This window comes from Pocillopora verrucosa, chromosome 11 (genome assembly GCF_036669915.1).
Source record: "Pocillopora verrucosa isolate sample1 chromosome 11, ASM3666991v2, whole genome shotgun sequence".
In the NCBI taxonomy this organism is placed as follows: domain Eukaryota; kingdom Metazoa; phylum Cnidaria; class Anthozoa; order Scleractinia; family Pocilloporidae; genus Pocillopora; species Pocillopora verrucosa.
Genome location: NC_089322.1, coordinates 6,627,653 through 6,650,717, shown reverse-complemented (window position 1 = coordinate 6,650,717; position 23,065 = coordinate 6,627,653). Strand labels below are relative to the sequence as shown.

Genomic DNA, 23,065 nt, shown 5'->3' with positions numbered 1-23,065 from the left:
TAATCGTCTTATAAAACAGTAACCACACAACAATATAGCGATGATTGATACTCACAGATATCACAGCGATCTCCCATGAAAGAAGGGAAGCATTCACATGCATACCCGTTAACCTGGTCTTGACAATAGGAGTTTGGCATACAGGGACTCGAAACGCAGTCATCGATGTTAACTTCGCAAGTTTTTCCTGTAAAACCAGCTGGACACGTACAGGAGAAGTATTCCCCAGCGCTTTCAGTTTTGCATCTACCTCCATTTCGACAAGGCGCAGATAAACAGAGATCCGTCAAGTTTTCACAGTTTTCCCCAATGAATTTGTCAAAGCAGTCGCACTTGTACCCAGGAGTCAGGTCAATGCATGAGCCATTGTTCAAACATGGATTGGATTCGCATTCATTGATTTCTGTTTGGCAGTGGGTCCCATTGTAACCTTCGGCACAGAGACAGGAATACCCAAGGGTACGGTCAACACAAGTCGCGTTGTTCTGACAAGAATTGTTCCTACAATCATCAATGTTCAGTTCACAGAGCTTCCCTGTGTATCCGTCTAAACAGGAGCAAGAGAAGTCACCAATGGCGTCACGGCAGGTAGCGTTGTTGAAACAGGGTTTTGCCAAGCATTCGTCGATTTCAAACTCGCAGTATTTCCCGAAATACCCACTGCTGCAGTTGCAATAGAAATCTGTTCGAGAATTTACACATTGCCCATTTACAGTGCAATTACCCGAGTCGGAACAATAGTCAATGGCGTTTTCACACTGGGATCCATTAAATCCTACTGGACACTGGCAAGAGAAGTTTGCCACACGATCCATGCACGTGCCATTGTTTTGACATGGACTGGAGACGCATTCATCTATATTCACATCACACCGATGGCCTGTAAATCCAGGTTTGCAGAAACATAGGAAGCCATTAACCTGAGAAGTATAAAATTCAAACCTTTAAACATTAATTTGATAAAAGATTACTGATTTCCATTAACCGATCAAGATAAAGAACAGCGGTTACTTAACCACGGGGAACATCTTTCCTCGGTGAAAAAAATTGTGAATTTACTACGTATCCTATGTTATTTTTGTGTGTATTGTATGATGCTGTGTCCGGAGATCGTATTGAATTCGTATATGTATAGCTCAACGGAACCAAGTCATATAATGTGTCGTGAAGTACCTGATCATAACATGTCCCACCATAGTCACATGGAAAAGATGCACATTCGTCAATCTCCGTGCTACAATCGTCACCAGAGAAGCCTGGGGCACATTTACAGCTATAACCGTTTACGTCGTCTATACAGGTGGATCCATTACTACAATAGTTTGCTCCACACTCGTCTACATCAACTTCACAATGGGATCCACTGAATCCAACATTACAGAGGCAGGTGTAACTATGCACCTGGTCGATGCACGTAGCATTGTTGTTACAAGGAGAACTTGTGCATTCGTCGATGTCCACACTGCAGTTTTTCCCTGTGTAACCCAACTTGCAGTTGCATTGGTAGTCGTTTATCAGGTCTGTGCATGTTCCTTCGTTGACGCATGGGTTTCCCGCACAGTCATCAACATTTATTTTGCAGCTGATGCCAACGAAACCTTCAGAACATGCGCATTCATACTCGTCTATGCCGTCAATGCAAGTGCTGTTGTTCATGCAGGTAGAATTTTTGCAATCGTCCACATTGATTTCGCAGTGCTCCCCTTCAAAACCATCGGGACACTGGCACTTAAAAGACGTGTTGTCATCAAAACATGAACCATTATTATAGCAAGGCTTGGAGGTGCAATAGTCAATGTCCACGTTGCACAGCGCACCCGTAAAACCAGACGGACATACGCAGGTGAAATTGTTAATACCATCGCGACAGATGCCATTGTTTGAGCAAGGAATTGAAGCACAGTCGTCGATGTTGTTCTCACAATGCAAACCATCGAAACCATCTTGACAGTCACATGTATACCCATTAATCATATCCATGCATTGCGCTTGGTTCTTGCATGGATTGGAAAAACACTCGTCAATTTCAATCTCGCACGTCTTTCCAGAAAATCCTTTCTCGCACTGGCAAAAGTATCCGTCTATCTCGTCAATACAAGTAGCGTTATTTTTGCAGTCTGCTGTCACACATTCGTTAATGTCTATCTCACAAATACTACCAGTAAATCCCTTTGGACAAATACACAGATAGCTGCCAATACCGTCGAGGCATTGGCCTCCGTTCTGACAAGAATTGCTTGCACAGTCATCAATATTCTCTTGACAGTTATCCCCTTGGTATCCCAGAGCACAGACACATTCGTAGTTATTGATGCCGTCTCGGCAAGTAGCTCCATTCTGACAAGGAGAAATAAGACAATCATCGATATCAGTATCGCAGAGCTTGCCAGTGTAACCAGGTTCACACTGGCATTTGAATCCTCCGAGGAGATCCTGGCAGGAAGCATTGTTGGTGCATGGTGACGAATCACATTCGTTGATATCCTTTTCGCAGTTAATTCCACGGAAACCTTGCGTGCAACTGCAGGTGTAATTGTTAAGAAGGTCGTGGCATGTGCCGTTATGGAAACAAGGTTGGTCTTGACACTCATCAATGTTGGTCTCACACTGCTTTCCAGTGTAACCGGAGGTACAAGAGCACAGGTAGTCACCGATGAGGTCTGTACATGTTGAATTGTTGTTACAAGGGTCTGATTCGCATTCGTTGATTTCTATGGAAACATGACAAGCAAAAGGAAACAGAAATTACTTAATTTTGAAAAAAACTTTTCAAGTAGCATGAGTAGATCATAATTTTTTTTTGTAAGTTTTTTCAGGTACATGTCTGTTAATTTCTAGCGATAAAGTTTTGTCTTGAAAGAATTAATATTTTATATCTAGTTTTTCTAATTATTTGCTTCTATGAGAGAGGTATTAAACATGTCTTTATATATTATTTACGCAATTTGTCTCTTTTCATAATGGTAAACGGGTGTTGGCATCTTGATCAATAAATTATTTCAATTTTCGCTAAGCCGCATCACCTCTTTCGGCTTCCAACTCCTTTTGTAAATCACTCGTACGATTACAAACCGAATGGACTTCACTCACTCCTTTTACCATTATTAATCGCGTGTAATCTTCAATTTTGTAGGTTAAAATGATTAAAAAAATACAGAAACCTAATTCCTCTTATGTCATCTCACCTATGCAATCTTGTGCGGTCTTTGATCCGGGAGATACTGTTATAGTGGTTCCTGGGCATGGAAAACAAATCCGACTTTCATTACGCGGCTGGAAAGAACGCTGGTCGCATAAAGAGCACGGTGCCAATCCACTGGGGGAAAACGAGCCAGGGTGGCAAGCTTCTGTGAGAGGGAAGTGAACATAAATGATTAGGTGAGATTTTGATGACCGTTACCTTTGTTCAGGTCGTTAAGTTATGGAGGTAGCACTCTATCCGGTAGGGTGGATGTACTCAAAAGAGAAGGGGATTTCTGGAGAATTGAAAGAAACTTAAGATTCGCGAGAGATAACTGAGAATGGGGATTGCAAGACACCTGGGTTAATAAAAAAATGCAGCATTTTTATGACACCGTTTCCAACTTTTATGATCAGGAGTAAAAGAAAAAGATGTGAGTGGAAGATGGAGCACTTTCTGCCTAAAAAGAGCTTGATTAGGGTAACCAAGGTTTATAACCTGCGGCAAAATTAAACCATAAAATCAGTCCTCTGGCGTGAGAATTCTGCGAAATAATCACCGTAAAATTAGTTGATTTTACAATGAAAAATCTTAAGGCAAGCATTTAGGTTGAAACATAGAATTCCATCTAAAGCGATAACATTACAGAAACCTTGAATCAGCACACACAAATCAATCACTTCTTAGAAATACCTCCACACAGCAAAGAGCTATTGGAACCTTCAGATGACGTCGTTTGGTTTGCTGCGCATGGCAAGCAATTTTTCTGCCCATTCTTGTTTTGGTAAGAGCCCTTGTCGCATGGGAAACATGGTTCAAGACCCGTAGGGGAGTAGGTACCAGCTTTGCAATAGGCTTAACGAAAAATTGAAGCAATTAATGATAATGATAATATTGATATTTCTTGCCATCATATGATATAACCATTCTTGTAATCATCAGTAATATTAACACTTGAAATTAAGCCTAACAGTTTATATCAAACGCCGTTATAAATTTACATAGAATTCCCTGAAGGCACTGGGAACCTGCTGAATTGAATCAGATCAATCGACAAATACACATTAAACGGCGCAAGCAAAAGTGTTAAAAGTTGTGTGCTTGCTCAAAGTTCAATCATTCTAAAAAAAAATAATGAAAACTGAAAGGAGCCATGATCAAAGTCACCCTGGTAGTTAATTTGAAATAGAGCTGCGACCGCTTGTGAAGAAATTGAGAAAATCAACAAATTTAAACGATAGCGCACAACAAACATAAATGATAGCGGCAAGTGTTGTCAGCCTGAGCCTTCGGCTTCGGCTGATAACCCCCGTCCTCGACCTTGATTACTCTGGATATCACAAAAACCTTATCTAATAATTGTTTAGAACTTTCTTCTATTGCACTGATGTAACTCGTTAGCAGGCTGTTGAGAAACCCTCTGCGATGGAATGCCACTATTGACACCTCAATTTGTGAACGAGACTTACGAGAGATGCTATTAAGTATCTGATGACTCCCTTGACCGAGACATGTGATTCTTCTCAGGTTAGTCGCTGCTATTTTGGTCCTAGTTGATATTAACAAACTAAACTGCAGATTTGAATACCAACATCTTAGGGCGGCTCTTAAAAAGAACAATTAATGATTACCAAAACAACTGGAGCGGTTTGCTGTCCTCGATTCTACAGTGGAGGTTCCTGATGGGCAGGACAAACATTGTTGTTCTCCTTCAGAGTCCTGATATGTTCCGTGAGGACAATCTTGGCATTTTGCAGTCGTTTGGTTCAAAAACGTTCCAGAGCTACAGTTAACTGAGAGACGAAAGTATGACGTCATAGATTGGAATCTTTTCCCATCATCAATGGAATTACACAGTAAGAGGGTTGTTCGTTCATTTATAGAATCCAGTAACAAACAATGATGGGCTTTTTAACAAACTCTAATATCTTACGCTGAAGGCAATCATCTCTGGTAAAACACAACATCTCAAGGTATTATCAAGCAAAGGTGAAATTTGAGCACAAGTTATCATCATAACTTTTAGATGAATAAAGGTGATAAGTTCCCGGGGAAATTAAGGTGCTGCTTCTTTGGGGATTATTACAAGATAATTTGATTTTACAAGATTTATTTAGACCGTTAGCCCTTCGTCAGAGGGATTGGCGAAGGACTATCGCTTGCAACCTCAGCTTTTAAAATCTTTATGATGGCCAATTTACTTTATCAACTCAATTGATAAATTCAGATTGTTATAACTTTTAGTTAACTTCTCAGGCCTTGGTAATTGTGTCAAAGTCCCCAACTGAAACATTAAATGATACCATATTATAATCGCACGAGACTTACGACAATATCCATTCCTGTAAATCTGCCCAGTATAACAAAGCTGCTGAGGGTCGGAGATGTTGAGCGTTTTTATGTCAGGGACAAACTCTGAGCTATTGACTGAGAACCGAAGGCTGCCATTTTGAGCTGCTTGTTTAATCAGATTGCTAATATTGTGGGCAACTTTCATTCCTTCCTCTCCAATCATTATGTAATCTTCGCTGGTGTCGTTTCCTTCAATTCCATCAAGCTCAACTGCGAGAGATAAAATATTCAAATTACTTAGCATTCTTCCACTCATAAAACCCTAAATCACATCAGCGTGAAAAACCAAACTAAATAAATAATCGACCCCTCCCTCACTCGTAATTTTAGCAGACATGAAACTGTTCAGAAACTACCCTAACGAGGTCTGTAATTGTTACGGGTTCTGTCGCTGTGGAGGGAATATGTAAAAAAATCGACAAGCCCCATGCGGCATTTTACCATCCAACACCCTTGGCCTGCTTTTCGACTTGTTTTATGCCTGAAAACTGATTGGAACTTCAATTTTGTTTCAAAATTTGAAAGAGTGATATTCTAAAAGTCAAGCCGACAGAAAAATATTTGCAAGCCCAAGACCACAGGACTATGGGTTAGCTACGCCCCTGTTCATATGCGTTTCACATGATATTAGCGATCTTAAAAAATGGTCGCATTGCATGCACAGATCACATCACGTCATATCGCACGTCGCATTACATTGCATCACATCACATTACACCATTCTTCACACCATATCACATCTTATCACGTCACCTCGTGCAACACATCACAACAGCACATTGCATCACATCATGTCATATCAAATCACATCACATCTCATAACATCATTCTCCATATCACATGTCACCATATTGCATCGGACATAACATTACATCGCATCACATTTAATCACATCATGTCACATAGCATTTCAAATTACATCATATTATGGCACATCACATCACGTATCATCACGTCACCTCGTACATCGCATTACATCACTTCATGTCACATGAAATCACATCACATGTCATTACACTATTCTCCGCATCACAACTAATCACATCACATCGGATATAATATTATATCACATCATATTATATCACAATGTGTCACACAACATGATTTGATATAATACATAAAAATTTGCATATGCCTCAGTGGAATATTGTTGGTGAATAACGTCTATGGACTTACCAATGATCTCGACAGTGACTGTTGTTTGTGGAACAGATCGCCTTCTTCTGAAATGCTCTCCATCACCTGTTGATTTCACAACTTAATATGCTTTCAAGCTCCTTTTGACTTAGTAGATATATTAAATAAAATATGCATCTCTCTAAAAGAATTATTTGTAAAAGATGTATGTTCCTGTCTCCTGCAGATGCTCGACCACAAGTTTCAAACTGAAGAAAATCGCCGATAAGCTTTAAAAATATCTTAGATAATCTTCTTTTGATTGTTAGAAGCCAAGTTTGCGCCAACCGAACGATGAGTGGTAATTCCCACTTTTCGATTCTCAGAATAAAGACACAATCTGATTTGTAGGATCTTGATCATATCTCCCCATGAAAGCTTTTTTCATTCCCAAAGGATCCTATTCTGCAGAGATTATCATGGATTTTGACAAAAATTCGAAGAAATCTCTCAACATCTTTTGAATACCCACTGAGTTTGACAGAGAATTAATATTAATGCAATTTACCTCGATGATCTTTCGCCTTACGATATGGTTGGCATAGTAACGTGCATTCAAATAGGCTTTCTAGGCCTCCTTTAAGAGTGACAATTTCATCGTTGTTATGCATGATGATAAGGTAAACATCATACAAAAGAACAAAATTTAAAAGCGCCTTCCTGAAAGAGTTCCATATATCTTACCTGTCGAACGCCTTTTTCTATCAGCAACAGACTCGTCGACCTCCCCGCACGTGACCACAACATTCTCAGCTTTACACTTATCTCTGAAAGATGGATCTTGACAGGCTTCACGGAAAGCAGACGTGTTCATAATCTTTATAAAGAGTTCCTTTATTTGAGTCTGGGTTTCGTTTGTGCTACAATCTCCATTATAGTAGTGTAAGTCCATTGCCATTCTTACTCTATTGGGATGAGATTTTTCTGCAAAGGTTTAAGAAACAAACCATTACACAACGAATGGCACTCTGTTCGTCGGAATACTTGTTTGAGACAAATTGTAACACATATTCGGTAATTTAGAATTATCAAATGTATTGATAACGTACCTTGCCCACCGTAAAGAGTTCAAAAGCTGATGTTTCGTGCATTCGCTTTCACGAAGGGCTAACGCCCGAAACGTCGGCACTTTGATGAAGGGATTGCAGATAGAACGGTAAAATTCTACTAGTGTTAGTATATCCGGTCCTTTCAAGGAATGACGAGCGATAATTGGTTTGCTCCTGTCATTTACGTAAACGAATCACTTTTCTAGTCAGAGACAACGTTCTTCCCTCTTTGGAGTGTTATGTGGACTAATGCAGGCCAATATAAGTTATAATGGCACTACCAAAGTACCCACGAGCCCCAACTATATGTTTATTTCTCCATATCAGACTTTCGGAGAATATTTAGTTTGCAGTTACTGTGAGCTGCTCCATAAGTTCTTTTGGATTATATTCGGCTTTTCCTTTTTTTTTTTTTAATTAATTTTTTTTAAAATTTTTTTTAGCATATGCTGCTTACTTGTGCAATCTGGCCAACGATATCCAGGAGTCCAGGTACCAGATCCCTCCACAACTCCAAACGCTGTTCGACAAAGGCTTGCTAAAATCAAATTACTATTACAACACGGTGTGCACATCCTTACCCAACATCCGGTCATCACACAGCGGCGCCACCGTTGATCGGAGATTTCATTCATTCATTGCATTTTTTTGCTGGGAAAGGAAATAGACAGTTACATATTGTTTATTAACTTTCTTTCTTTTTTCTTTTTTTCATCTTTTGGTGGCAAGTACGGCTCAAGAAAAAAGGCTTTTTAACTAATAAAAAGAAAACTTGAGCGATTTGATGTTTGTAGTTTTTGGACAGTTGTTCGTATCCCGTAATGGGAATTGTTTGGAAGTTACATAAAGCCTTGCAATATCATGCTTTTGACTCCAAGTTCTCTCTTAAGAGAGTATTTTAGGTTTCTAAGAAATGTGTTTGATCTTTAACCAGACAGGTTACTGATAATGATAAAATAAACTGTATAAACTGCATAAATCCTTCAGTTTTCTCTGAGTATTTGTTCTTTTCCAATCAAATCTAAACATAGCGAAGTTTGCACGTTTTTTCTTCTTCCAAGAGTTACCGAAAGTGCTCGCATTGTTTGCTAATCTATAGTATGAGGGAATCATGAAAATACCTAACCATAACTTAAAAATGTTATAATTATTAGTTTTTTAACCTGGAGTCACAAAAGAGAGTGAACACGAGGATTTTTAATTATCAAGCCGATGCCATTGAGGAAGTGTTTTGTGAAAACAGAAACGCTCTTCAAGTAACTAGGAGCTTTAAGGTAAAAAATATTGTATACCGACAGCACTTGCGAGGAATCATATTTGGTACTTACGTCTTCTTGTGAGGTCAAATTTACAGACTGCTGGCTTGTTGTTGGGGTGTTATCATATGCCATACAGTGTACTGTATAGCTTCCCCAGTAGAAGACAGTACCACTTTTTTGACTGCACGTTATTTGCAGCGGGCTGTTACTGTTGTCTTTAAACTGTGGCTCTGGCCATGTAACGCTTATTTTTCGTTCTTCCGATATGATAACTTGACTTGGAGGGCAGAAAACGACCACAGGGCCCGAATTATCTAGGGAATTGAACATAAAACCACATATTAACCTTTTACTTTCATGGGTTACGTAAAGAGTCCTACAGTGGGAACGAGACGATCTGCATAATACGATTATACGAATGTAGCGGTTTGATATTCTTGATTCTATAGTGGAGGTTTCTGGTGGGCAGTACAAAAGATTTTAATTCCAAACACATTGAAAAGGGTTGTGAGCAGAAGACCAAGGCAATGAAATTAACATTTTTCTTGAAGCAATATTATCGTTAACAGCTGCAAGAACTCTCTGAAAGCCAATAAAACCACGAAAATACTAAATACACACAAGTAAAAATTCTTAATTTAATTGCAGCATTATTCAGGACACTGTTTACCTTCTGGAATTATTTTAAAAGAGCATTTATCTGCATTGCCACTTGGATCCTTGGCCGTGTACTCAACCATAAGTGTCTCATTGATTACGTGAGGCGGCTTAATCCCATCAGGGAAGACTGTTACTTGAGGTTCCACGTTTGCTGTCGTCTAATGCAATTGGAGCAGTCCAATTTGCCACGGCTGTTGAATTTGTGCCGAGGTTTACACGAATGTCTGAGGGACAATTCTTGAATACAGGCGGTGACACATCTGCAAAAATAAGCAAACAGAAGACTAACATTTGGCAACAGGTAAATGACATATCAGTGTGATCTCTTCCGAATTATATGATCAACTGTATCCTATCCACAGTTTATTGGTTATTTTTATGATCTATTTTAGGGACGGAACGAATATTTTATTTTGGCTTCACTATCAACAACGTTTTGCTTTTTCAACAATCAAAAAAACTATTATCGCATTTTTACTTCGTCGGTGATCTATTAATGAAATATCACATGGCAAAATGGAATCTATTTGTTAAGTCTCCTACACACACTAAGCCAGATTCAATAAATTCTACCAATCAACTCAGGGTAAAGCAAGATCAGTTATGGCAATGGCGCCACGGCAGTTCCTCAACCAAAAATCTAAGTAGCTTACCAAGACATTTTAATATCGAAGATATGTTTTGCTCCATTTTCCATCGTTCTCACAATAGACCACAGTTTCTCCACCATTTCAAGGAAACCATTCCTGCATTCGAAGTAGCAGGCTGTACCGCTGACTGGAGACGACTTGCACATTCGGGGGTAAATAAAGCCGTACCTTGGAGAACTCAGAGAAGGACATCTCCGTACTACGATCAACGCAAATGATATTTGGAATTTATTACATGTTTTTCGGATAAAATAGTAGAGAAAAATCAATAATTAGGGACATTATAACATTTGAAAACATTGTGGGTTAAATTTGGAGTATTTCATCTTAATGTTCGTTCACTCTACGCATTTCATTGTATTTAGATAAATATTCTCTTTCTCAGTAGATTCCATTTGACCTCTTTGGTTTCATTTTATTTAACTTTGATTGATTCGGCGTAACTCCATAATTACTGAAAAGCATTAATTTTCGAGAAAGTTTTCATTTAACAAACTGAATGTTTTTAAATTTTATGCAGCATTATTGTTCTGCTTTTGAAAGGCAGTGCTTCGGCCAATATTAATAAGTTACTAACGACACTCTGATGCAATTAAAAAAGTACATCGTTGGAAGATTTTATCCTTTTATTTGTTGTGCTAAGGTTGCTGTGCCCAAAACTGAAAACGATTAACGCTGCATAATCCGAGGTGTAGTCAGTCTTCCGTCATATTTAAAGGATTGTCTCTGTCCACTTTGATATCTGATACTCATTTGATGTTCATTGGAACAATATCAATAAAACGTAATAACCTTTTTCTCATATAACAGAATACGCTTATCATTTACCCTGGCAGACTGGGAAAGAACCGTTCCAGTATCCTGTTATGTGACCTGGTTTCCTGAGGCAAGTGAGGACGCTAGACCCATCCAGGTTGTAACCATCTTTACAAACCACTTTGCACGTCGAACCATAAATGTTGTCACAATCTCCCAAAAAGGATCCTTCCAGCGGAGGTAACAGTGTCTGACATCTAAAGACTGGAAAAATGAAAAAATATAAGGAATGTAATATAGATTGTTTGGTTTTGGGCATATCCTCAATTTACATACGATTATCTATTGTTATTGGAGCAGGAAACGGATGGGAATGCATTCAAAATTAACATATAATTTGTACCCGGTAACCAAGGTTGAAAACAAAACATATCACCCAATCATTTCCTTTTGAAACAAAAGACAAAAGCGAGCGTTAAGGGTAGTTTAAACAATTGCTGATTAATCTGAGTAAAGTTAGTATTTTTACTAAATAACATAAATATCAGAGAGATTCCTTGGTAAACGCTGATAAAATTCATATGTTACCCTTTGAAAGAGAAAACACTTTTCTCAAAAGGAAGAATTATTCACAAACTCTCAGTTAAATTGTTCAACCTAATAGATTTTATGAACTTGATTTATATTACATTATCTTTCTGATGCTACTGCAATCAAGCCAATAACAAATCAATCTGTCTTCAAGTCTGTGTTCGACTTGTTGGGAAGCAATCATATCATAAACCATTTTCTGCTATCAATACTGTCTTACTGCGTTTCAGTTTGTTGAAAAAAAAAATTGACGATGATACATCAAGATCGCTCACCATTTTTTTAGGACTCTACTATCACACGGGAAAGCTTAAAATAGCTTACTTTCAACGGTGATGTGAAACTTGCAGATCTTGAAATTTCCTGCTACATCAGAGGCGTTGTAAGTGACCTCGTGCTTCCCATTATAGTATATGACTTGCACACCTCTCGAAGTCACAGTCGGTGCCAGACCAGAGTTGTCAGTGGCAATAACAGGAGGCCAGGATACTTGCGTGTAATTTCTTCCCTTGTCTGCATACGAGTTGATACCGCTTGGGCAGGTAAAGCCAAACGAAGGGCTTTCCACGTCTGCAGATAGAATTAAATTAAAATTAAAAATAATTTTTGAGCGCTGACCTTCTCCCCTCTTTTTTTGGCATATTTTTTTGTTGTTGTTATCGTTGTTGTTGTGATTGGTTTTTTTTATACATATGTGAGAGCACCTAAAAAGATCACAACTTGTAGTATTATCTAAGCCAAAGTTTTCCATGATCTTGCTATCTAACCTCTGCACATTGCAGTGGCGTTTCTTGACCATCTTCCATCTCCAAGGCAAGTTGCTATTGGTTCTCCATGCAGTCTGTAGCCTTTTCGGCAAGAGAAAAGACAAGTGGTGTCGTACTCCGGAGACGATGTGCAAGAACTTGGAGAGATATCGCCATCCTTTGGAGCTTGTAAAGACTTACAGCGGACAGCTAGGAGAAGAATATTCAGTAAGTCAACATCATTTTCAATACTAGAAAATAACATCAGAACTTTGCTGTTTATAAACCGCTCTGGTTTTCATGTATGACAATAGAATTATGGAGTGAGTTATCTTGTTTGAGAGATTTGAGAGACCTTGTAATCGCTTCAATTACGATACGGAGGACACTGTCTCTCTATTGATAAATAAAATAAAATGAGAAAAATGAGCAAAAGGATAAAAATTAATTGTTTGCTTATTATATTTTTGGCTATTTATCTTTTTTTGTTGGCATGATTACTGATAGCGGAATGGTTTTGTTTCCATAGCAGAATTAATCGATTAAAGCGCACGAGACAAACAAAAGCTTTTTTTTAAACATCTGTCAATGTTCTTATAAATCAAATTAAATCATGTGAGTTTATCAATTTGCACTGCCCCTCATGCCCCCCCCCCTCCACACCCTTACCCTCACAGAAGGGCTCTTCTCCAGACCATGTACCATTAGCTTGACAGATTCTCTCGGTGGAACCATTTACACGCTGGTACCCGACGTCACAGTACAACAAACATTTGTCACCATAAGTGTTATCCACAGAGCCACGCGAACATCCATATTGTGTACTGTGGTCGGGAGGAATTAGACGCGGGCACCTGATCACTAAAAAAAGTATATGGTCAGAGTAAACTTTGTGACTTTTTTATATCTAAATTTCTTGGACTACAGATGATTCGGTTCAACTTTCAACGTGCTTTTTACAAACGTGATTTTGCAAAGTTATGTGGTAGAAAAAAAAATGTTCCGACCATTTTAAGAAAGTGGCCATTTTCTTGGGATGGGGGAAGGGATTAAAGCGAACGGAAAGAAATATAACTTTGGAATTTGACTTACAATCACATTTTGTCTCGTTTCCTGTCCAGAAACCCAAAGAAGTCACCGGGTCCTTCTCACAACCCGGAGGGCAGAGCCTATCATCTTGTGTCCAATGTGACAAGCGAAGGAACATTTGGATCCATACTGATTACCCTTGGTGCAAAGCGAGCCTCCTCCCGCTGGAGCTTGTAGTTTAGGTGAGCACCGCAAAACTAAAAGAAAGAAACAAACAGCGTAGGGTAGAAAGAAGGGCAGGCGCGAACACAAAGATAATATCGAGACGTGCGCCCAGTCTGTCGCCTTTATTGCGTGCCTTCCTTTTTTCTCATAGATTTAAGTATTACTACATTCAATTTATCCTGTTTAAATATACTCTCAACGTAAAAAAAGTACCACTCTTTCACATTTACATAATTAAAATTTCCCCTGCTAGTAAGTAAATTTTTTCCCACTTGGCATTTTTCTGCCGAGTGGTTAAGGTAAAAAAAGGGGTAGGTGTCTTAAAACTGGGGTTTACTGGAACGATTAAAGTGATACTTTCTCTCTTTTCTCAGCTTTTTAAATTTAATGTTTTTGTTATTATCAACACATAACAGACCACAGGGCTGACAATTTTAACCATATCAGGGATCATTGTGACATCTGCCCATTTTGAGAAACATTTACCTTGAACAAAATCTTGAATCTGCATTCGGCAATGTTCCCTGATCTATCAGATGCTAGGTATCGTATATTGTGTTCCCCAGCGGAAAATGTGTTCCCAGGTTGTTTTCCAAACTGTGTAATGTTTGGAACAAGGCCAGAGTTGTCTGTACACGTCGGATGGACCCAAGTCACTTGGGCTGACGTTTCACCTCTATCAGCAGTGATGACAATGTTGGCGGGGCAGTCTGCAAAGACTGGCGCGGAAACATCTGAAAAACAGTTCAAAATAAAACATAAACAAATTTGAGAGAGACAACTATAAAAATATAGTATCGAATAACACGTGGAGTCAACTTCAGGTGAGCTAACGTAGCTTCCTCAAAAAGGGAGAAAACTACTAAATGCACAAGAGTTATGAAAAAACTCTCCGTTTAGCCTAGTGTGCTATCAAGTAGTTTTATAGTCGCTAATAGATTTTCCCGTTTTTTAGGTTTCTAGGCAAAATTTACTCTGAAGAAATTGTTCGGTGCAAGGTTATTTCTAAATGTTAATTTTGAATTAGACCCCGAAAGGCTATTGGCTTTTGAAATGGGATCAATGTCAGTATCTGGGCAACTGCCCACCTATCCCTCCCCAAACTCAACAACAGTCAATTAATGACAAGTTAGGCTTAATGTCGGGTTAGGGGAGTGGTAGGTGGGAAGTTGCCCAGATACTGATATTGATCCTTGAAAAGAATATTATTTGTTCGCAATGCAGTTGTTGGTATTCAAATAAAACTGTTTGATTTCAGTTTTGCATGCTGCTCGACTCTCAAAGTGATTAATGATCATAGAGGAACTCGATGGTTTAAGATTTTCCTTTAATTGGAGAGGGTATTCAACAAACTGCTGCCCCGCGAAAAAAAGGAATAGTAGCAATAAACAGGTTTGTTTCTCCTTTGTTGAAATTTGCATGTTGTATGTATGTTTATTGTAGTCACAATTATTAAGGATGACTCTTTTTGTCGTCTTTGGCATTTACTTTACTCCAAGCTCGTTACACTGGAACTGATATGAGTGCGCTGTTGCACAATGTTGGTTAAAATGTCTTGTCGAAGGTCGTTAAATTGTGTTCACCTTTGACAGAAAATTGGTAATGAAGACAAACCTTTACAAGAAGGATTTCCTAGAGGAGACCAATCGTTGTTCTGATTGCAAGTCTTGATTCCAGGCCCACCCTGTAGATATCCATTCTTACAGGAGAACCAGCACTCTGAGTTATAATTTAGAACAGCAGTTGCATTGGTACAGGATGCCGGGCCGATAATTAGTCCTTCTGATTGAATGGAAAACGGTGGGCAGGTGATAGCTAGAATAAAAAATAAGTGGTTTGTTAACAGAGATGCGTCATAGGTTATTTTCTTAGGTCGACCAGGAATTTGGAATGTTGGTTTTTGCGGAGTGAGGAAAACCGGAGGACCTGGAGAAGAACCCTCAAAAATCTCAATCCACATTTGCGCCAGGTCGGGGATCGAACCCAAGCCACGGTGGTGGAATGTAATGTGAGTCCTCTCACAACTACGTCTGCCCCGCTACCAGAAAAATACACGAAATGAGATTTCTCAATTCAAGGAATCATCCCTTTTTTACCTTCACACTGAAGCTTGGTTCCACTCCATTTCCCATTCTGCAGACATGTTCGTTTCAGCGATCCGCCCACAGCTTGGTATCCCATCATGCAAGAAAAGAGACAGGAAGTACCATAGATAGAGGATGCGCCAGTACAACCATAACCTGATTTGACTGCGTTACCTGGATTATCCAGAGCAGAGCATTGAAGAGCTGCAATGAAAAACTGGATTAATCAAGGGACATTTTTCATTCAAAATCGAAGACGAAATTCCAGGATTTGGTTGAAATTTGGTGTATTTTTCATTATATAGTGTTCAGAGTATATTCCAATTTCTTCTTTCATGCCATATGTATTCGTGTTTTCTTACGTTCTTTTCTGACGTTCTTTTCTCGTGCCCGGTGCCCGCCCGATTCCTTACACCCTGCTCTGTATTGGCCTTTTTATCTTTTTATTATTAAACGTGCACAACTGAAACGTATTCTTTTAAAAAAAATCGCACTTTATGCTGGTGGTACAACAACGTCTTATTTAATTTGTTTTTATTGGACAGTTGAGAATTGTTCTCAATTATCATAGTTGTCGTTCTTGTCGCCATCGTCGTTGTCATCCTTATAAATATCGTCTCTTTCGACTTTTCACCTTGATAGACAGCCTTTTATGATGGTGGTGGCCGAGAACCACATTTCTCCGCATTCTGTTTCAGTTGACTGAACAATGAAGTCATATCTTTTTCTACCTTCACAGTGAGTACCATTTCCCGTCCAGTGCACTGTATTCGTCCCAGGTTTTTTCTCACATTTTCTTTCCTCAGGTCCTTTTATTTCGTATCCTTTATTACACGTCAAGCGGCAGGTGCTGCCGAATAAGTTTCCACAGGCGGCATTCTCCAGTCTTCCGTTTGCAGGGGCGAGTAGAACGGGGCATCGAAGTACTAAAAGTAATAAAAAGAGAGCTAGTAGAAAAAAGGCTCAGAGAGATTGTTTCTCTCAATCAAGTGTAGAAACTAAATGGAATTCCTTTGAGACCCAGTCAGAAGTTGCTCATGAGAATTTGCATGTACGAATACAAGGCAGCATCGAAGTGGAAGTAGCAAAGGGAAGTCGGTAAAATATAAGCATTAAATGGGTGCTTCTTTTAGTAAAATGTGGAAAGTAAATATCCATAGTAAGTCCTAAAAAAACTGCACCATCTTCAAAAAACGACTTAGTAGACTTTAGCAACCTAACCTACTATTGCGCTTAAGGTAGTTTCCCTTTCCAAACAAGTTTGAAAAAAGGAAAGGGAAGTCATCCTTTATTGTCGTTGTTTTTTCTAGCAGTTTTCCTCTTAGTTTACCGTTTTATTGAATATCAGTCAAATAAAACACAGAAAAGCTCTCTAGTCTGAATCCAAAATACGACACCATTTGTGACCTGATGCAAACGAATAGTTGTGAAAGGTATCGCGACGATTCTTTACATTTCAAAAAATTTATCATTAAAAGTCGTCACAAGTGACATACGTTCAATACGATGGTGCTAAGAGAAGATCATACGGAGACACCCAGCCTACTCCAGCCTTGAATGGCAAGATAATCCTCAATTAGCATATCTAGACTCAACGTGAACAGTGTCCTGACAATATCAAATTTTTACTTGCCGTGATCCAAATATAACAAAAGAGAAATTACCCAACTAATTATGCACTTACGTAAGATTCAGTATGTCAGCTAAATTCTGATTTTGGCATGGAGCCCACAAATACCTTGAACATTAACTTGAAAGTGACAAAACTTCGCGTTCCCAGGTAGATCTGTGGCAGTGAAGGTTATCGAATGGTTCCCCTCAGAAAATATGTGCGGAGATGTCACTTGAGGAGACACAGACACGATGGCCTGACCATTATCAGTGGCTATGACTGGTTCCCAGCTTATTGTGGCCGACGTTTTTCCTTCGTCAGCAAAAACACTTCGTGCAGATGGGCATGTTTCACCAAATGAAGGGGCTTCATAATCTATGAGAGAACAGCCAAGAATTTGAAAAGTAATTTTTGAACTTGCAATGAACCCCGTTTGGTGTAAGTTGCACTTTTAATCAAACATTTTGGACCTTGTCCTTTATTAAGTAAAAAACAGATAATCTACCAACCCTTCCCATTCTGATCCAAACGTCTTGAAAATAAGATACGAGGCTTCGCTAAATCGTTTCAGTGGGTGTCCATCATCGGTTAAGCGTAAATGCAAAATTCACTCAAGACACGTTGACACAAAACCCGCGAAGATATAACAGAAGAGAGATCAATCATTCATTTTTATGACATTTTTAACCCGGAATCCCGTGCAATTATGTGCTAAACACTTGTCATTCCATAAGTTACCCACTTGTGACAAATCCCATTGTGACAAATTCCATTGTACCTTAAGCTTACCTTGACAATAGAACCCTACATTTCTCCAATGTCCATTGTCACACTTGCTTGAGCTGGGGCCAAAGACTCTGAATCCTGGCTTACATTCATGTAGACACGTCTCGCCATGCAGAGGCTTGGTTTTGCATATGTAAGGAGTAATTTGCCCATTATCCGGTTCAGTTAGTGGTGGACACTGATGTACTAAAGTGAAAATATATTCATGACATCAGCAATTTATAGTATTACATTTCGAAACATCAAAGTTTTGTGATGCTTCGCTTTCGATTTTGTTTTACTTTTGTTCTCGTTTTTTTTCCTTGCCCTTTCACGGGGAAGGGGCCTTTACTTCTCTAATGCTTGTTTGCTTTCAATTTCTCTTTCCTTGTTTGCCCGTTTGTTTATGTTTCCTTTTATGGGATGGGAGGGGCCTTTTGCATTCACTTTTTCAGTTCCCTTTTATTCCTAGACTCATCCCTCAAGAAATACTGACCTTTTGATTGAGACCAGTACCTGAATTGATAAGTTCGTGTTCAGCCCTGCCGGGTGCATTGCTTGGCTGCTCTGAGATAAGCAGGTAATTAAGTGTTAACAACTAAGTTGAAAACGTAAATTAGCCACTGCAGAGGGTAAAAAAGCTGACGTTTCAATCGCTCTGATGAAGAGCTAACGCTCGAAACCTCAGCTTTTTACCCTTTACGGTGGCTAATTTACGTTTTCAACTAAGTTGTTAACATTAAAATTACCTGCTATACTCTCCCACCGACGCAGCACCACAGTTTCTCTAGAAACTTACCCCTTTATTCATTTGCTCCGAGATAAGTTACACAACGGCTCCCCTTACATCATTAGGCTTAAAAATGTGCAAGCATATTGTTTAGAAAATGTTACTTGGGGTTGTATCGCAGTACTTCTGGTCACTATGTTATGGAAACACGAATGAAAATATTTTGCATTTAACAATAACTTTCCAATCATTCATTGCTCCATTTATTAATTCACCCTTTGGTTCTTACTGCTTTTCCCCTGTGTTCATTCATTTATTTAGCCTCTCACTTCTTCATTGGTTCATTCAAGTATCGTCTTGACATATTTTTTTACTTATAATATCGTCACTTAACAAATTAATTACGTAGCTATTGATCTAGCGTTTACCTTTACAGTTTGCTGTTGTCCTTGGATCCCATTCCCCATCAATGCCACAAACAGAATTTGAATGGCCACTTAGTTCATACCCATCATCACAGTTGACCTCGCAACGCGTCCCAGAAACCACCTGTAACTGACCTGCACATTGTGCAGATATCTGTCCATGGCTGGGAGCTGACCACTCACTGGTGTCACAGGTAATTCCTGTAAGCAGTTTAAATTGAAAGATTCCAGAGTGATTTTATGAAGTAAGCATGATCTTTTTTTATTCTAATATCTATGCGACTCTACTTAATAAATAGCTTGTAGGTAATGTAATAAAGCACAGAGAGGGATCATTGCGAAATGCCATGCTTAGCGAATTAGATTGAAAAAAAGGGGTAATCCGTGATCTCGCCTGAATAATTTTATTCTTTTATCATACTCCTCTAATACAGGCACTGATTCCCCTCTTAGAAATAAGTCTGGAAAAGCTTGCAATTTTATTTTTTTGTGTCTTTCAGTAAGGAAGGCTCATTCAATTTATATTCTTCATTCAAAGTATGAAAGAAAAACCACGTACTATCACATTTTTTCCAGTTTCCTGGAGAAATTTTGTAACCAGGGTTGCAACGACATGAGTAGGTACCATCGTAGTTAACGCATAATTGTTCGCATCCCCCGTTGCCATGGCTACACTCGTTACAGTCTATGGTGACATAGCGATTGCCAGAACAGTCAAGTCCACCATGAGCTGGGGCTGGGTTGTCACAGTTTCTACTTCTGGTCTTGTAACCATTGGAACATTGTGCCTCTTCCCAGCTGGCTGGGTTCCAAGGACCCCACTGACCATGTCTTGGTGCTAAAATACATCGAGCAGAACGCTATAACATCATTGATTATTAATAAGCAGTTAATCGTCAAATTTGAAAGCGAACTCGCTCCGAAGAACCCTGAATAAGAGAAGAATGGGGCAAAATTGATTTGGTGCAGCTCACTTTTCATAGTTTCAGAAGAAGGATGAAAAACAAGGTTTTTGTCCGTTGCCATGCCTTATTGTGATTCAGATGTTGCCTTTTATGGTAATCGCCTTAAGGTTCTAAAAACTTTAATTTTTGCCCTCGCCATGACAGGAAAATATGCAATTCTAGCAGTGACGTTATTTCAAGATTCCGACGGATTCTCAAGGAGATTTGCCTTCCAATGCGCTAAAGTTTCGACTACGGACACCGCGACTCCTATTTTTCCATCTGTCGCCGATCTGTTTTAGTAATAAGGGGCTAATTAAAAAGGCAATTTTTGATGAGAAATTATTTTGTACAAGAAGCAGCGCTGAAACTCGCAATGAACCCTGCATTGTGTTTATGCAAGTGATACCAGTTCTTCTCGGAATAGCAGTGTCCGCAAATTCGAACTCTGAGCACATCTAAAGACAATTTTCGAGCAGCTAGGATACTCTTAGCAATCTTGAAACCTGGAAAGCGGAAATAAGATTTTTATATACGTTGTTTCCGGTGCATATACTTTTCCTTGATAAGAACCCTTAAGAATTACTTTCTCTCGGAACTTGGTGTTATATATTTCAAAAATGTCGAATCTGAAAATTCCTCTAGCCTCAACAATTTTGCTTCGCTCGTCGAACGCAAGGTGACCAAGATTTCTCAACGCAATCTAATATTCCATGGACCAGTTTTTCCACTATTTTTCTTAGGAACCAGTCAGAATTTGACAAAACTAGGCATAGGCATTTGTTGACATATTGTGTTAGGTGTGCATAGTAATTAGTTGTTCGAGGTAACGCAAGGGCTATCGAAATTTAATCGGTTGAACGCACATGATCAGCTTGCAGTTAAACTCGCCGACTTAAGTAAAAATCATTGATGTTAGATAAAAACCAATTTCCTTGCGTCCGAAGAGCATGATCGAAAATTCGGGAAGCGATTACAGGAAGGGGAAGCGTCGAGGCGAGACCTAATCAGATCAAAAGCATAATTTACTTCTGGACGGATTTCGTGACTGTTTACATTTGAATGAACGAGCCGCCATAAACAATTAACAAAGGCTGCATTTAGAATTTTTTTTCTGCAGCTAAATTCGCGGTAATATCTAAACGGACACCACATCAAGCGATCGATTTAGATTACGCCTATATTACTAACATTAAAAATTGTGCTTATGTTATTCTCGAAGTCTATTTTAAGATTGGCTATTGAAGATGATTCATTGTCATAAAAAGCGGAAATGACCCTTTTCCGTCGCAGTTCCTAGAAAATAGATTATTCTTAGGCTAGATTACTGCAGACTATATTTAAAACAAAGTCGAATAATGCGCATAATATCCATGAACGTTCCTGAGTATAAGTATTTATCATATTTCCCAGGTTAATTGGTCATCGTTGACAATAAAATTGATCAAATCCCAAGTGAACTCTCTCGAACTGACTTCCCTTTCCAGATGCTTTAATTCTCGGAAATCACGACAGTCTTGCTTTTGTTGTAAACAGGATGTTGTTGATGGAGGATTACTAACAGACATCAGAATACACGAAAACACAAACACTTAGTCGTGGCTGCATTCCATGTTTTTGTTGTCACTTACTGAGCTAACCTTTTGAAGGAAAAATGATCCTACCTAGGCGACAGTGAGAACTGAAAGTGAATGTTTATAGCTTATGACGTGATGGTTATTTTTAAGTCAGACGCATGCCTTGAACAATTCACTACCACAAAACATTTCCTCCAGCTAAATTTTTATACCTAGACGATCAAATTTATAACAAGTAAACTGGAAAAAAATGGGCAGAAATTTAAGAACGGAGGTTAGGCAAGTGACTATGTCCGTGTCTGGAAATGCTTGGGGTTTCATTTCGTTTTGCAAATTGTGGGGGTTTTTCCCATGTGAGCGATTCGATTCCTACTGAGCAGACATATGATTTAATAAGGCATTATATTGAGTACTCGACTTCGCAAAGCTTTCTCACGTGGATAGGTCAACAAAATGTGTAGCTAATCAATAAAAAGTCTTCATTTCGAGCTCAAAACGTCTTTTTTTTTTTTCAGATTTGCAGCGAAAGTGAAAGCCTTATACCACCACCGACGCTTCGTAAGCACATTCCGTGAGAAATAGAATACGTTTAGTAAAAACTAAGAACAAATGAAAGGTTCTCTGAGAGCTGGCGAGTATTGAGCGGGAAATAAAGAATTCCACAAGAGATTTAACATATTTTTAAGAGCTTTGTTTGTGTAAATACAATATTTGAAGGGCGCCTCTTTAATTCGTAATACGATCATTAACTGCATCGCGCGAATAATTTGTGAAATCACATAATCTTATCTATTCCTGCAAGGAACCGATTTTTCAAGTGCTATATTTATTACCAATGGCAAGTTTACACCATATCAACTGTCTCCTACTGTTTCCTAGTTCATAAGAAAAATGCTTCCGTTTCACGAGTTACGAGGACTGCAGCAAGAGAAGCGAGTCTTGCTTGATTTTTTCGCTTATTTATCCAGAATACTTATCGATATCCAACGTTTAGTAGCTTTGTACAACTCAAAAGAAAGGGATGGTCAAAATTTTGGTATCTACACATTAACTCATGTCTCCGCAGTTCTGTTATGGCAACACATTGACACCCATGACCAAAATAATAAAATATTAAAGAGTATTATTACTCACAAGGTCCGCAGCCCCCACAGCCTTCGACATGATTTTGTTTTCCACCAAAGGCGATGCATCCAAGAATTAGGATAGCGCTCGCAACAACATTCATGGTTCTCCTGCAAGAGCGAGTTAATT

General features: G+C 38.9%; 1 protein-coding gene across 1 annotated transcript in view; it reads right to left on the bottom strand.

The window, feature by feature from the left end:
- The window catches only part of LOC131783959 (uncharacterized), a 29,756-nt gene that overhangs the window by 6,335 nt on the left and 356 nt on the right, over positions 1 to 23,065 (bottom strand). Inside the window, 34 exon segments of the mRNA XM_066174026.1 lie at positions 56 to 920; positions 1,174 to 2,711; positions 3,186 to 3,347; positions 3,875 to 4,036; positions 4,813 to 4,974; positions 5,510 to 5,743; positions 6,710 to 6,775; positions 7,394 to 7,633; positions 8,216 to 8,261; positions 8,263 to 8,309; positions 8,312 to 8,357; positions 8,360 to 8,409; positions 9,087 to 9,134; positions 9,137 to 9,331; positions 9,688 to 9,826; positions 9,828 to 9,937; positions 10,331 to 10,360; positions 10,363 to 10,410; positions 10,413 to 10,526; positions 11,156 to 11,347; positions 11,999 to 12,244; positions 12,442 to 12,630; positions 13,090 to 13,281; positions 13,513 to 13,575; positions 13,578 to 13,718; positions 14,172 to 14,408; positions 15,289 to 15,489; positions 15,771 to 15,962; positions 16,490 to 16,684; positions 17,497 to 17,745; positions 18,160 to 18,342; positions 19,294 to 19,491; positions 19,850 to 20,128; positions 22,946 to 23,046. Of these exon segments, the coding sequence (XP_066030123.1) occupies positions 56 to 920; positions 1,174 to 2,711; positions 3,186 to 3,347; positions 3,875 to 4,036; positions 4,813 to 4,974; positions 5,510 to 5,743; positions 6,710 to 6,775; positions 7,394 to 7,633; positions 8,216 to 8,261; positions 8,263 to 8,309; positions 8,312 to 8,357; positions 8,360 to 8,409; positions 9,087 to 9,134; positions 9,137 to 9,331; positions 9,688 to 9,826; positions 9,828 to 9,937; positions 10,331 to 10,360; positions 10,363 to 10,410; positions 10,413 to 10,526; positions 11,156 to 11,347; positions 11,999 to 12,244; positions 12,442 to 12,630; positions 13,090 to 13,281; positions 13,513 to 13,575; positions 13,578 to 13,718; positions 14,172 to 14,408; positions 15,289 to 15,489; positions 15,771 to 15,962; positions 16,490 to 16,684; positions 17,497 to 17,745; positions 18,160 to 18,342; positions 19,294 to 19,491; positions 19,850 to 20,128; positions 22,946 to 23,039 (7,153 nt within the window). The 5' untranslated portion in view covers positions 23,040 to 23,046.